The sequence below is a fragment of the Metarhizium robertsii genome (genome assembly GCF_000187425.2).
Source record: "Metarhizium robertsii ARSEF 23 chromosome Unknown MAA_Scf_32, whole genome shotgun sequence".
In the NCBI taxonomy this organism is placed as follows: Eukaryota; Fungi; Ascomycota; class Sordariomycetes; order Hypocreales; family Clavicipitaceae; genus Metarhizium; species Metarhizium robertsii.
The window spans coordinates 20764-32293 of record NW_011942174.1 but is presented as its reverse complement, the minus strand read 5'-3'; the positions used below and the strand labels follow the sequence as shown (position 1 = coordinate 32293).

The window sequence follows — 11530 nt, the reverse complement described above, 5'->3', positions numbered from 1 at the left end:
TGAGTCTCATAACGTGACAGTATGCCATTCTACGCAGGCTTTCTTACTCAAATAATGTTGATACCACAGGGACGGTCGGAAGTCATTTAGTGACAGGGTTTGCCAGTAATCAGGAAGTGATAGGGGGTTGGCCATTATTTTGGGTCTAGAAGACTTTCTGAGACGGTTTGGATTTGTCAGGGCAGCAAAAATTTTGCGCGGCAGGCCCTCAAGCATGTCATTGGAAACAATTGTATCACTGAATGCCAAGTGAATGCGGGTACAAAGATCGAGCATAATGTCGCCTTCGGCGCCATTTGTATTGAATGAGAATTATCTAAGGAGTAAGAACTCCGTTAAGAGTTGTACGGTTCCCGCGCAGCTCCCTATACACAAAAGAAACCTTTGATAGTTTTAGCCAGTAGCAGCTGCCTGCCTGGCAGCTGCTACAAATGTCTAGTTTTTCGTGAGGTACGATTGGGGTAAGCCTGATATGCGGCATTGAAGCTATAGAGGAAGTAACCTGCAAAAGAAATTAAGTTAACCTTAACAAGCATCGAGGCGGACGACTCATGCGGAGGTGTCGTGAAGTCAAGCTAGAGTGGCTTAAGGATAGCTTCGCAGTTTCGGGCAGAAGCCCAAGAAAATTATATGTAACTTTATAACTGAGCTCTACAAATATTGAGTGGCCTCTTCCATGGCTTGACTTCATTTGTCACGTTATGAGACTCATGTTAACTAAGCTTGTTCACAAAATCATTATTGTTCATTATTGTTTTTTTTTGTTGCGAGTGCTGCAGACTCCGTCTGCAGCTCTCTTTTTAATACCAAAAACTTCCTTTCGTCCGAATTTAACTTTCGGCTAAGTTTAGTCATGATAGCCGACGCTATGACATCCAGCAATTACTCCAAGCTCTGCGACTTCAGTCTACAGAGGCATTATCCGACATCATTACCACTACTCAGATAGACTTGAGAGACGGGGATTCTGCATCATGAATCAAATGTATGTTATCTGAAGCAGAACACCGAATGTGCATCATGCCAAAGACACTAGTACGGACAAGTGGATTTCACAGCAAAATTTGGTTTCCCTCTATCCATGACATATACCTTACTTATGAGTCAGTAATCTGCTTCGGGGGTGTACGGTGGTAATCCTGACACTCATTCTGCATTGGTGTAGTTTGTAGTGTCTGTACAGGGAATCATGTCAGACTAAGAAAGCTCAGACTCAACTCACTGCCTCAGAAGTAACCCTCCGCGATTCCTGTGCCTCGATTGATCGTCTGGCATCGTGCTTGGTGCCTGCTTTCTCCTGTGATACTCTGACTTGAGTAATGTCATCGAGGCCGGTTCCTACCATGGAACTCTCAACGATTTGGCGCTTTTGTTCTCGAAGCCGTTGACGTAACTTGTGATCAAACTCCTTTTGCTCGTTCAAAGCTTGATCAAGGGCCTGGTTCTTCGTAGAAAAAGAGCTTTCAGGACCTTCTTCGTCCGGCTTGCCATAAGAGCCCATTGCAGCCATGACAGCGGATTATCATCAAATGCTTCCTTATTCTCTCTAACAGGAGTATTGCGTTATAGAATGAATCAGGTATACTGTGGACTTGCATTTGCTTGCTGGTCATCCTGTGCCCTTACGACGAGATGATGTAATGCATCCCAATTCGTATGACTGCTGTAAGGTGTATTTTCTACCAATCTCTTCCACAAGTGCCTGACTGTTTTTTACATGGACACAATGACCAATGTCAAGGGTGCTTAACGGCTTTGGAACATCAAGGACTCATGGACGTGTAGCATTGTCTGTTAAACGATCGCAAGGTCGGTAAGCAATTTTCACGTCGAATCCAGAAGGGCAGCTTGTCAAACTCGATTAATATCAACTAACTTGCAACCAGCGAAGATTGTGGCTCTTGCGTTTCTTCGCCTATGGCCGCCGAAAATTTACGGGAACTTCGCTCTGGGGTAGCTGACAACCTCCAGATTTCGTAAATCGTGACGTCATGGATATGACACCAACCTCAGGTGCCTCGATAGTTAGCTCTTTATACCAACTCCTCTGTCCATTAAACGACTGTTATCCATTTAGCGCCGGAGACTTACTGTTCCAATGCCACGTATTGCAGGTCCTTCAGAGGACCTTCGACAAAATATGCTTGCAGCATTTGTTGGAGGATAAGAGCCAAGTTTTGTGAGCCAAGGCTCCGTCGATAAACATCTATGCTAATGCCATCTAGTGCGACATCAACCGGCCCTCCGGTAGATGCCGTAGGAGTGCCAATATATGGAGGGAAGACGGGGTTGAAGGACAGCCTACGCTGGGAGATTAAGCAACTTTGCGAACACACTTTGTGGGAGACGGTGTCCATTAAGCTATTGCGCACTCTTCCATCTGATCCAGATCATAGAAATGCTCCGCCGCAGTGACCCGATCGAGGTTATATGTCCAACTGATACGGTTAGGCACGAGGAGACCAGTGTCCAGCAAGACTTATCGGGAAGTGGCTCTGGTGGCTGAATCGAGCAGGCATATGCAAAATACCTGGAAATAGGCATTTATCAAAGGAACATGGGGCACAAAAGGATCGCTTAGTACTTTAGTACGTCCTTCGCCGCTAACTAAGTCGGTTGTGACATTGAGTCCTGTTACCGCTTCCTTACCGAACTCACTACCACTGACAGCTTTCACGCATCTGCCTGACGGTTTTGCATTGGAATCTGATGGTTGAAAATATATGCAAGTCACTATTGGTCTATCTCAGAGCAAGGACCTCGAGTTGCCTAGATTCCAGTCCACATCGCAATTCGTCGGATCCGCAGCCCGGCATATTGCATAGGTTAGTAGGTGGGAACAGGAGGATGTAGGTGACGCCGTTTAGGGATGTGGGTGAGGTAGCCGACAAAGGGCGGAGTTATGTCTTAAATGTTCCTTCCTTTCTCTTTTCTGTGATTGTGTAGGCGAGTGAATTCATGTGTATTTAAACATTAGTTATACGCCGATAACTCTTGGCCTTTATATACGATTTAGGCGATCGAATCCCGAGCTTCTCTAATGAAAGTTTGACTATGATTCTAGCTTAAAATGTCCGAGGTCTCCTATCCGAAAACGGGGCACTTCGTTGCAATTAAATGAGAAGGGTAATTTATTCTGAGTAGTAAGAATCCAGGGTATAAGGGGCCGACGTTCGCGCAGTTACCAAAGGGGCCGGATTACCCTGGTCCCTAAGTACGCTTTGTGGATTCTCGTGAGCAGTTGGAAGTGCGACGTCTGATATGTTTGATAGGGCACTTAGGAAATTTAAAGTCATGCGCCAGGTGGGAACGCAGCCTGAGTTTTTGGATTACCTCCGTGCGCAAATGATGTTAATTGGACACAAGGCCGGGAAAGAGGATAAGAAGGGTGAGGATGGAGAAGATCTAGCGGATATGCCGAGTCGGTTTGGAAATGACGACCTTGATAGGATGCAGCATTTGTCGTCGCCGACCTGTCCCTAGGCAGCATTGCTTAAATAACTGCTCGGTCAATTGATTCTACGCAGCAAGGTACTTAGGCACCCAGAGCTCCAACATCCTAGCCTTTCATGGGCCGAACTGCCCAAGTCTCCTGAAATCTTGCAAACCGAACCAGTGTGGTGCTTTAGGCTCATGATCCCGATGGCCTATGCACCTGTTCTCACAAGCTGGTGGGAACTGTATAACATACCCGATATGAGCTCAAGCAATAGGGAAGAAGAGATTATATTGAATGCTTAATGACGGTTATTTAGTAGCTGAAGCAGCAAATCTGTGTCATCCATCTCATCCTGACCTAAAGAAATATCATTCCCAGCTCTTATCTGCCGGTAAAGCTTCTCAGACACTTCTTGCGGAGAAGTTCGCAAATGGTAAAAAGTTTCCTCATAAACCTTAAGTTTCTGAAGCAGATTGAAGTTTGAGCGCTTTAACGCTTCATTGTACGACTCTCCTTCCCTCACGTCCCTGTAACGGCATACTGTTCCGCGGCGAAAACAACTCTTACAACCTGAGCTGTAACGGGTCAAGCCGCTTGAACGGCGGCTGTGCCGCCTATCGCCAACTCCCCAGCGAGTTGATTCTAGAACCTTCTGTGGAGGCGTATTGGGAATATATAGGGTGCTGTTATTATAGTACGGCGTATATAGACTTCCTTCTCTTCTTCATCTTGATAGTAAACAGCTTAGGGACTAGCTAGTTGAATCAACTCGCTAGAGGCCTTTCACATGAGCTCTCGCCTGAACACTTTATGGTATTTTAGTGAATGGGCTTTTCTATCAATTTTGAGTTGATTACGTGCAGTGATTAATCACCTTTGTTTTGGAACTTCGACAAGTCTCACAAGCAACCGGGATAGTTTTTCGCTTGCAGTTTGACGATTCCGATCCCGGAGATGCGTCGGCGCTCGAACGTGGGCCTTCGTAAGGCAGTAATCGTGGAAGTCGGGAGGTTGTTGTGTGCAAGTTTTTTGTCATATCGTAAATGCTTGAAGGGATAGAAGGGGTGACCTAGGTGTGTACAATTAATTGAAGTGTATGAATTCATATTTGAGTCGGTATGTTGTGCTTCTTCCCTTATGGAGATATCTCCGATGACCATGAGGTAATTGTCAGACAATTGAGGGTCACAAAAGATCGAGTATAATGGCGCCGAAGGCGCCAATTGTATTGAATGAGAATTATCTGAGGAGCCAGAACTCCATAAGAGTTGCACGGGAACCGTGCAGCTCTTTATACACAACAGGAATCTTTGATAGTTAGGCAGTAGCAGCTGCCTGCCAGGCAGCTGCTGCAGTGTCCCACATGAGGTACGGTCAGGGTAGGCCTGACATGCGACAGTAATGCTAGTCTTCCTCACATCCTCTGCAGCGGTCCTTGCTACTATGATCATCCATTCTGCCAGATGTTCGCATCATTGGGCAATATATCTTAAAAGCCATGGATGTAATATTGTCGTCACTATGGTTGAAACGTTGCCATACACCTGCGGGCCAAAGTTCCCGCATGGCGGCTACGCCGACCTAGTCAAACGACGTTCGTATCGTGAAAAGGATTCAGTGTGAAATGGGCATGGGCGAATGCCTGAGGCGGGTGCAATTATTTGTGGGGTCTTTGAAAGACAATGGTGTGACGGATAAGGTAGGCGATTCTTGGAGTATGACATTTTGCAACCCACCGCAAACTGAGCATCATCACAATGACACTACGGTTCTAGTTTAGCCGCAGCGCTGTCCACGCTGTGCTTTTGAGTTGGTTCTAATTAAGCTGCTGCGCCGTGATGCTCTGTATTTGCGTTCTAATTGAGAAGCAGCGTTGTGGCTCTGTGTACGCAAGGTATCTGCGGTGCCGTGTACTTGCGACGCTAATGTATTTATGGATGTTCTAATTGAGGCGCAGCGCTGTGTATGCTACAGTTAGTGGAAATTAATGTCGATCTACCCCACCATATCGCGAAATGCTTTGTACTACCCGTGCAATGATTTTATTGAATTTCTCTACCAAATTGGGCTCCTTTAATGGAAAATTAAATGCGCTTGATTCACCAGGTCTCGGCGACAGGGGACATTCATCAATACTTTGTATACCAGCCACTTGCGGCTATGACAGCGTCAAGTCTGCGAGGCATCGATTCTATTAGGTTCTCGAGCAGCTCATCAGATAACTCTTCCCAGACCTCTATCGCAGCCTCACAAAGCCTCTGTAAGGTGGAATTATTCTTCGGAGCCACTGATAGTTCCGAATATAGCTTACAAATACCCTCTTTCAACGACTTCCATGGATTTTCAATTGGATTTAAGTCAGGCGAATATGGTGACCAATCCACAATCTCAAGACCGTTACCAATCGCCCAAGAACGCAGCCAATCTTGCACTAGACGAGCTGAATGCGTGGAAGCATTGTCTTGAGCGAATATTAAATCGGGTTCAACGATTGTTGGAAGTTGCTCTTGAAGACACTCAAGGATACGGCGGCTGGCGACGCCTCCACGAGGGGATTTACGGTCTCCAAGCAACGGGTACGACGAAGTCCGGCGATTAAAGCAAAACGCGGCCCAGGGCATCTGCAAGCGCCTCGTTGGCTTAGCCCTTGGCTGTACATTCTCTTTCATTAGTCGTTGACCCTATATCTATCAGTAAACTGTAGTTTTGTGACAGTGAAGATGACGTACGATTCGATGAAAACCCCAGTTTGCACGCTCCCCTTCGCCACGCGCAATTGTGGTCTCGTCGCTGAAGATCCAACGCTTTCAATAACTAGGAGGCCTTCGTACATGTAAGCGGGCAAATACAAGGCGTTGTTCAGGTACTTTAGGTGTCAAAAGCGGCCGCTGAAGAGCTCGATTGTGCTTATACCTTTCCGAAGCCAGGTTGCAAGAGTCTTCGTTGTGACTGTAATTCCTGCCACTTCAGCTAGCTTCGTTAGCGAGATAAAAGGGTCTTGCTCAATAATACGGAAAATAACCCCTTTGAGCCTATCAGTGAGTTGTGAGGGTTGCCCAGGTCGAGGTTGGTTGCGGGCACTTTGTTGCTCGCGGTAGCGCTTGACGATGCCAGATGCCGACCCTTCAGGAATTCCCTCCTCAAGCGCGATCAAACGCTTGGATAAGCCTAAGGTGTACTTTCTGTAAACCCTTCTATTATACGCTTATGAGGACTATGCTCAACACGAGAGCTTCGTCGCGGCAATTTTGATGAAGTCATTTGCAATCAAAATTGAAGGGTCAATGTTGTTGAGTCGCGTAAATCGCGATCGCGATGTGGTGGGGTGGATCGACATTCATTTCCTCCCACTGTACCTTGGGCTGTGCAATGGGCTAGCGGTAGGTACACTCATCCACGCGCAAAGTTTACCACCATCATAGTCGCAACGTTAGAAGGTGGGTTGTGAGGCGATCCAGCCCCTTCCCCACTCTGCTGAGTGCCGTACCAGTGCAACTACTTCAAAACCCTTGACCCCGCACAGGTTGCTCCTCATTCTCTTTGTTTTTACGTGAGGCAAACCATTTTCAGCCAGATCAGAATATGTGTGCGAACGAGGATGTCGTCTACCTTTATACAATAAGCCGTTCGGAAGGGCCTCCTACATCTGTGACCGATACAAGTTCAATCGATTCCAACAGTACCATCCGTCGCGTGCCACAACAATACCAGTCTCGAGCCAAACAAGCGTCTTGTTTGCGAAGGCACAGAAGCAGCCGTGGCAAGCGACATAAACCGGAAATCAGAATAGGCAAGGCGAAACCGAAATGGACAGTCCCTCTCGAGATTAGAAACAAGTGTGTCCGAATGGGCTGGACTCTGAAGGACATTAGTGGAGAGCATCGAAGTGTGTTTGGAGTCTTTGATGGAGCGGGTCGTTTTTGTCGCCGAATTGGCGTTGATTCACCCTCCTCCGAATCAATAGAACACAGAGCCATCAAATATTATGAGAGATTTAGCGGATTGTCACCTATTGAAGTCAGGAGTAAAGTGTTGCAGCTTTTCATGGCAAAATACGGAGCGACCTTGGGGCCAGGAGAAATGTAATTCCAACCATATTCGTCAAGCACGCACGGGTGAAAACGATACCAAAATGCAAGAAGCAGGCCTAAAGCCCTGAAAAGGTAGTGGACCAACTGTGTTCGTGATTTTGCACTCAAATCGGGCGCATCATATGGCCCCGGAGGGCTATATTTTACGGTAATAACGGCTCTTGTAATTATTTATGTATGCAATACTAGACGGCACTTTCCGCCACAGTACTACTACCCGGGGGCTATCATACGATCCTGTTCGCCTGCGTTCAGGGTAGCATCCATTTTCTGCTGATACATAGACCCATGCCATGCAATGCAAACTCCGTCAAACAAAGTCCCGGAAGCCACGCTTGCGATCGTGTGGAAAGTAGATATTGCGTCGTCCGCGGGCTATCGCTCACTTACACCCGCTCAAAGCGCTTGAAGCTCAACAGCCCACAAATCATTGGGCGTTGGGTTTTCTGTACGGAAAACCAGGTAGAAGGACATGCCCACCGCTCGCCCCAGTTGAGTTTCCCTTGCCGCCCTTTCTTATTAACCAAGCCCTGAAATTAGGCTTTTATAACACCCGACGTCCTTGTACTTCCAAATTTGCGGCAATGCACTTCGGTGATGGGTGGGTAGGTAGCCAAAAATAAAAATTTCCCATAACTAGATATTCCCATCCAGTTTGAAGACATTAGGAACCCGCGTTGAATAATCGCACCCACAACCACCGCCCGTCCGAGCTTGTTTTCTTTTGCGTAGTGGAGCGCTGATTGACACACTCTGTCACATGATTTATTTCTTTTCTTTCCATAAATAGTGGCTACGTACCCCCTCCCCCTAGGCAATCTATTGTCGCAATGTATTTTATTTCTTTTAGATGACACAGACATCAACAAAACTCTGCGCAATGGACAAACCTCAAAAGCCGTCAGAAAAGTCGGAGAGTTTTCAACGCGGCATCGTCGGTACGTATCACCTGCTTGCCAGCTTGCCATGTTGTTGCTAATACAATACTTTAGCTTTCGCCGAAGAGTTGCTGACTACTCTTTGGCCTGCAAATCCATATGTTGACTCTTACAGGTCTGCATCGATGGTGTCACTTGAAACATATATAACAGAAATACTTCAAAGATCACGTATAACGTATAGTACTCTTTTGACAGCTTTCCACTATCTGAAATTGCTACAGTCTGCAGTTCCTAGTGAAAGCTTTTGGACGTGTAAATTACCCAAGCATAGGCGACATTTGCCGTTAGCATGCCAGCGTCGCATGTTTCTTTCGGCTGTCATGCTTGCGTGGAAATACACACAGGATAAATGTTATTCATCGAGGCAATGGGCTAGAATTTCGGGCCTTGGTTTGACGGAGATCAATAGCAACGAAGGAATTTTCCTTCAGAGGGTTTGCTGGTGTCTTTATATTCCCCAGGCTGTTCTTCAACAAATCGAGTCGGATGTTAATTTGTATATATATGAAAGACAGCAAAAAACACTAATTGACACATGATGCAACAGGTTGGCTTGAATCAAACAAGCAACCGATGCCTGCCTGACTTTCTTCCCAGCTGAGGTTCTCGAGACCCAACCCCCATCAAGGTGTCCATTAACAACTGGGATTGAAGGCGAAAGTACCTCTTCAGTGATCACCCCGTCTGTGTGATAGCAAGGAGTGCGTCCGAGAATATATCTTGACCAAAGCCAGACTTGGGCGCTGCAATGCCGAGAAGTATAGCAGAAACAACTATATGCTGGGTGAAGGCTTCTTCTATTACACATCTGGTTCGTATGATGGTGCACAGAGTTCTTCCAATCTAACTGATTCAGAGTCCCCGAATTCCACAGCCACCGAGGGGGCGGGGCGGGCTGCTAATGTTCGCTGGCCATTCAGTCGGACTGGCCGCAGCCACCACGTCGAAACTTGGAAAGGCCATGCTATATAGAGGATTCTTTCTGAAGTTTAGTAGAATCTCTGTTTTGAGGCGGTCGCAACCTGTAAGTCTTACAAGCCTTCCTTCCTTGGTTGCACGACACTCAAAAATACGCAGACCTAAGCGAGGATGGTGCGCCTTCTGTTCTTCTAATAAGAAGAGGGCCATATTAACCGTAGAGTACGTCCATGGGCAAGGTCAACGAAAGTCGAATGTCTTCTTTGTCTGTGAACAGTGCAACGTCACGCTCTGTAAGGATGGGGATTGTTGGAGTCAGTGGCACAAGTTGTACAACGAAGTAGAAAATTGAGAATCCGGCGATTTGATTGGTTGATACCCCTGTCGCGCTAAAATGTAACATTTTCGCAGTCAAAGGCATAGTAGCGGCGAGAAAAGCCCCGCGACAGGATTCCGTTGCGCCACAGTACGAGACGACCCAGCAGAAGTGTCGACTATCCACACATCCGTCACTATCGGGTTAAGCTCGATTTGGATTGGGTATCGCGACGTACCCCGCACAACAGAAACTCTTCTGCTCTGTTGGAGCCAGGTGTTACGGCCCAACCAAACTCTTTCACCGTGAGAACGAATTTGAGCTCTAAACAACTTCAATCAATATGGGCTGGAAGAGGAGACGTGTCGGGTATAATGGCCAGGAACCACGGCTGCTGCTTCCAGCACAGTCTCAGGACCGTCAAGTTGGCTCCAAAAATGCAACGCCTCTACCTAGTTCGCGGAAACGCATGGTCAAATCTGCCTGCTTAGCTTGTCAGAAGCAAAAGACCAAAGTATGACCATGGCCCTAGTCAACATGCTGTCCGCTTGCTAAGAAACCTGATTCATAGTGTAGTGGAGAGCGCCCAAAGTGTGCGAGTTGCGCTTCCCAAGGCGCTTGCTGTCTATATAACACCGATATGTCGGACGAGACACATACCCAGGCCCTCAAGAGAAAATATGATGAGTTACAAGCATCAAATACAGCATATAAAGAGATATATGGGACCCTCAAGGTTGCACCGAAAGCGGACGCTGAGACCCTCTTTGAACAGATCAGGGGCGGTAGAGATGTAGAGACCTTAGTTCGTCGGATTGAAGAAGGTAATCTCTTATTGCAACCCGACATGAAGAAGAAGGGGTCTTTTAGTTCCCCATGTTTCCGGCAACTACTGTCGTGGAAGCTTTATCTGCCTGGTTTATGTCAAAACCGATTGCCAGACGATATAGATCACTCTACCACCCTTACTCTTCCTCCACGGCCACTTGACGCGTATATGTCACACTCGAAAGATGACATGTGGACCCAAATCGGGTGGACAAAGGCTCACATACGTCACTTGATCGACGTTATTTTTATTTGGGATTATCTGCCATTTAGTCTTTTTTGTTACGATCATTTTCTGCACAGCTTCTATAGCGACTCGACGCGGTTTTGTTCTTCAGCGTTAGTATGCGCCCTCCTCGCGCTGGCATCTCGAATAGTCAACGAAGATAAAGATGACCACAAAATCCTTCCTTCTGGTTGGATTGGGAGTAGAATTTTCTTCGACAAGGCTACAGAAAAATTGCAGCAGAGTTCTCCCAAGACGCTTCCAGATACGCAGGCCATTGGAATACTGTCACTCTATCATCTGCGTTGTGGACAAGAGATTAAAGCTCAGGAGTGCTCTGATACTTTTGTTGCTACAATAGCAGAGGTCTGCGTTCATGAACCTCTCATGGACAAGGACAAGGAGCAGTACACTACGGTACGGGACACTACGTACTGCGGCGCCGTATCTTTGTCTCGGTAGGTAAATGGGAAGTGCTATCAGTTGTTTGTGAAACGTCTATCTGACCGTGTGACGTAGTATATTACTTATAACAACAGGGCAAATCTTCAATATGCGAAATCCCGGACCCCACACACATACATCAATTCTCGATAAGCTGCCTTCTGCTATGGAAATGAGCGACAGAAGGGTTAGTTACATATTACGTGAGTGTCAGCACAATGCCATGATGTTGAGAATCGGGTTAGTAACGAATGGCAGCTCTTACTACGGGTGTGGACGGCCCACAGCTAGGCAGCCTACAATTTAGGGAATTGCTACACGGGCATG

The 11530-nt window shown here is 46.9% G+C and overlaps 4 protein-coding genes across 4 annotated transcripts in view; 2 read left to right on the top strand and 2 right to left on the bottom strand.

Annotated features, from left to right (window-relative positions):
- Positions 1 to 1097: 1097 nt before the first annotated feature.
- Positions 1098 to 1510, bottom strand: MAA_10356 (uncharacterized protein; the record flags this gene model as incomplete). The annotated part of the gene is made up of 2 exons (XM_007828354.1): positions 1098 to 1151; positions 1223 to 1510. 2 exons carry the CDS (start codon positions 1508 to 1510, stop codon positions 1098 to 1100), a joined length of 342 nt encoding a protein of 113 aa, XP_007826545.1.
- Positions 1511 to 5568: 4058 nt separating this feature from the next.
- On the bottom strand, positions 5569 to 6108 carry MAA_11799 (Nuf2 family protein; the record flags this gene model as incomplete). Its single annotated transcript, XM_011412987.1, has 1 exon — positions 5569 to 6108. One exon carries the CDS (start codon positions 6106 to 6108, stop codon positions 5569 to 5571), a length of 540 nt encoding a protein of 179 aa, XP_011411289.1.
- Positions 6109 to 10345: 4237 nt separating this feature from the next.
- MAA_11798 (uncharacterized protein) lies at positions 10346 to 11221 on the top strand (the record flags this gene model as incomplete). The annotated part of the gene is made up of 1 exon (XM_011412986.1): positions 10346 to 11221. The coding sequence occupies one exon, from the start codon at positions 10346 to 10348 to the stop codon at positions 11219 to 11221; it is 876 nt and encodes a 291-aa protein (XP_011411288.1).
- A 91-nt stretch (positions 11222 to 11312) lies between these two features.
- Positions 11313 to 11530, top strand: part of MAA_10355 (Fungal transcriptional regulatory protein) — a gene marked incomplete at both ends in the record, with an annotated part of 1057 nt that continues 839 nt past the window's right edge. Inside the window, one exon of the mRNA XM_007828353.2 lies at positions 11313 to 11390. Within this exon, the coding sequence (XP_007826544.2) occupies positions 11313 to 11390 (78 nt within the window). The remainder of the gene's footprint in view (positions 11391 to 11530) is intronic.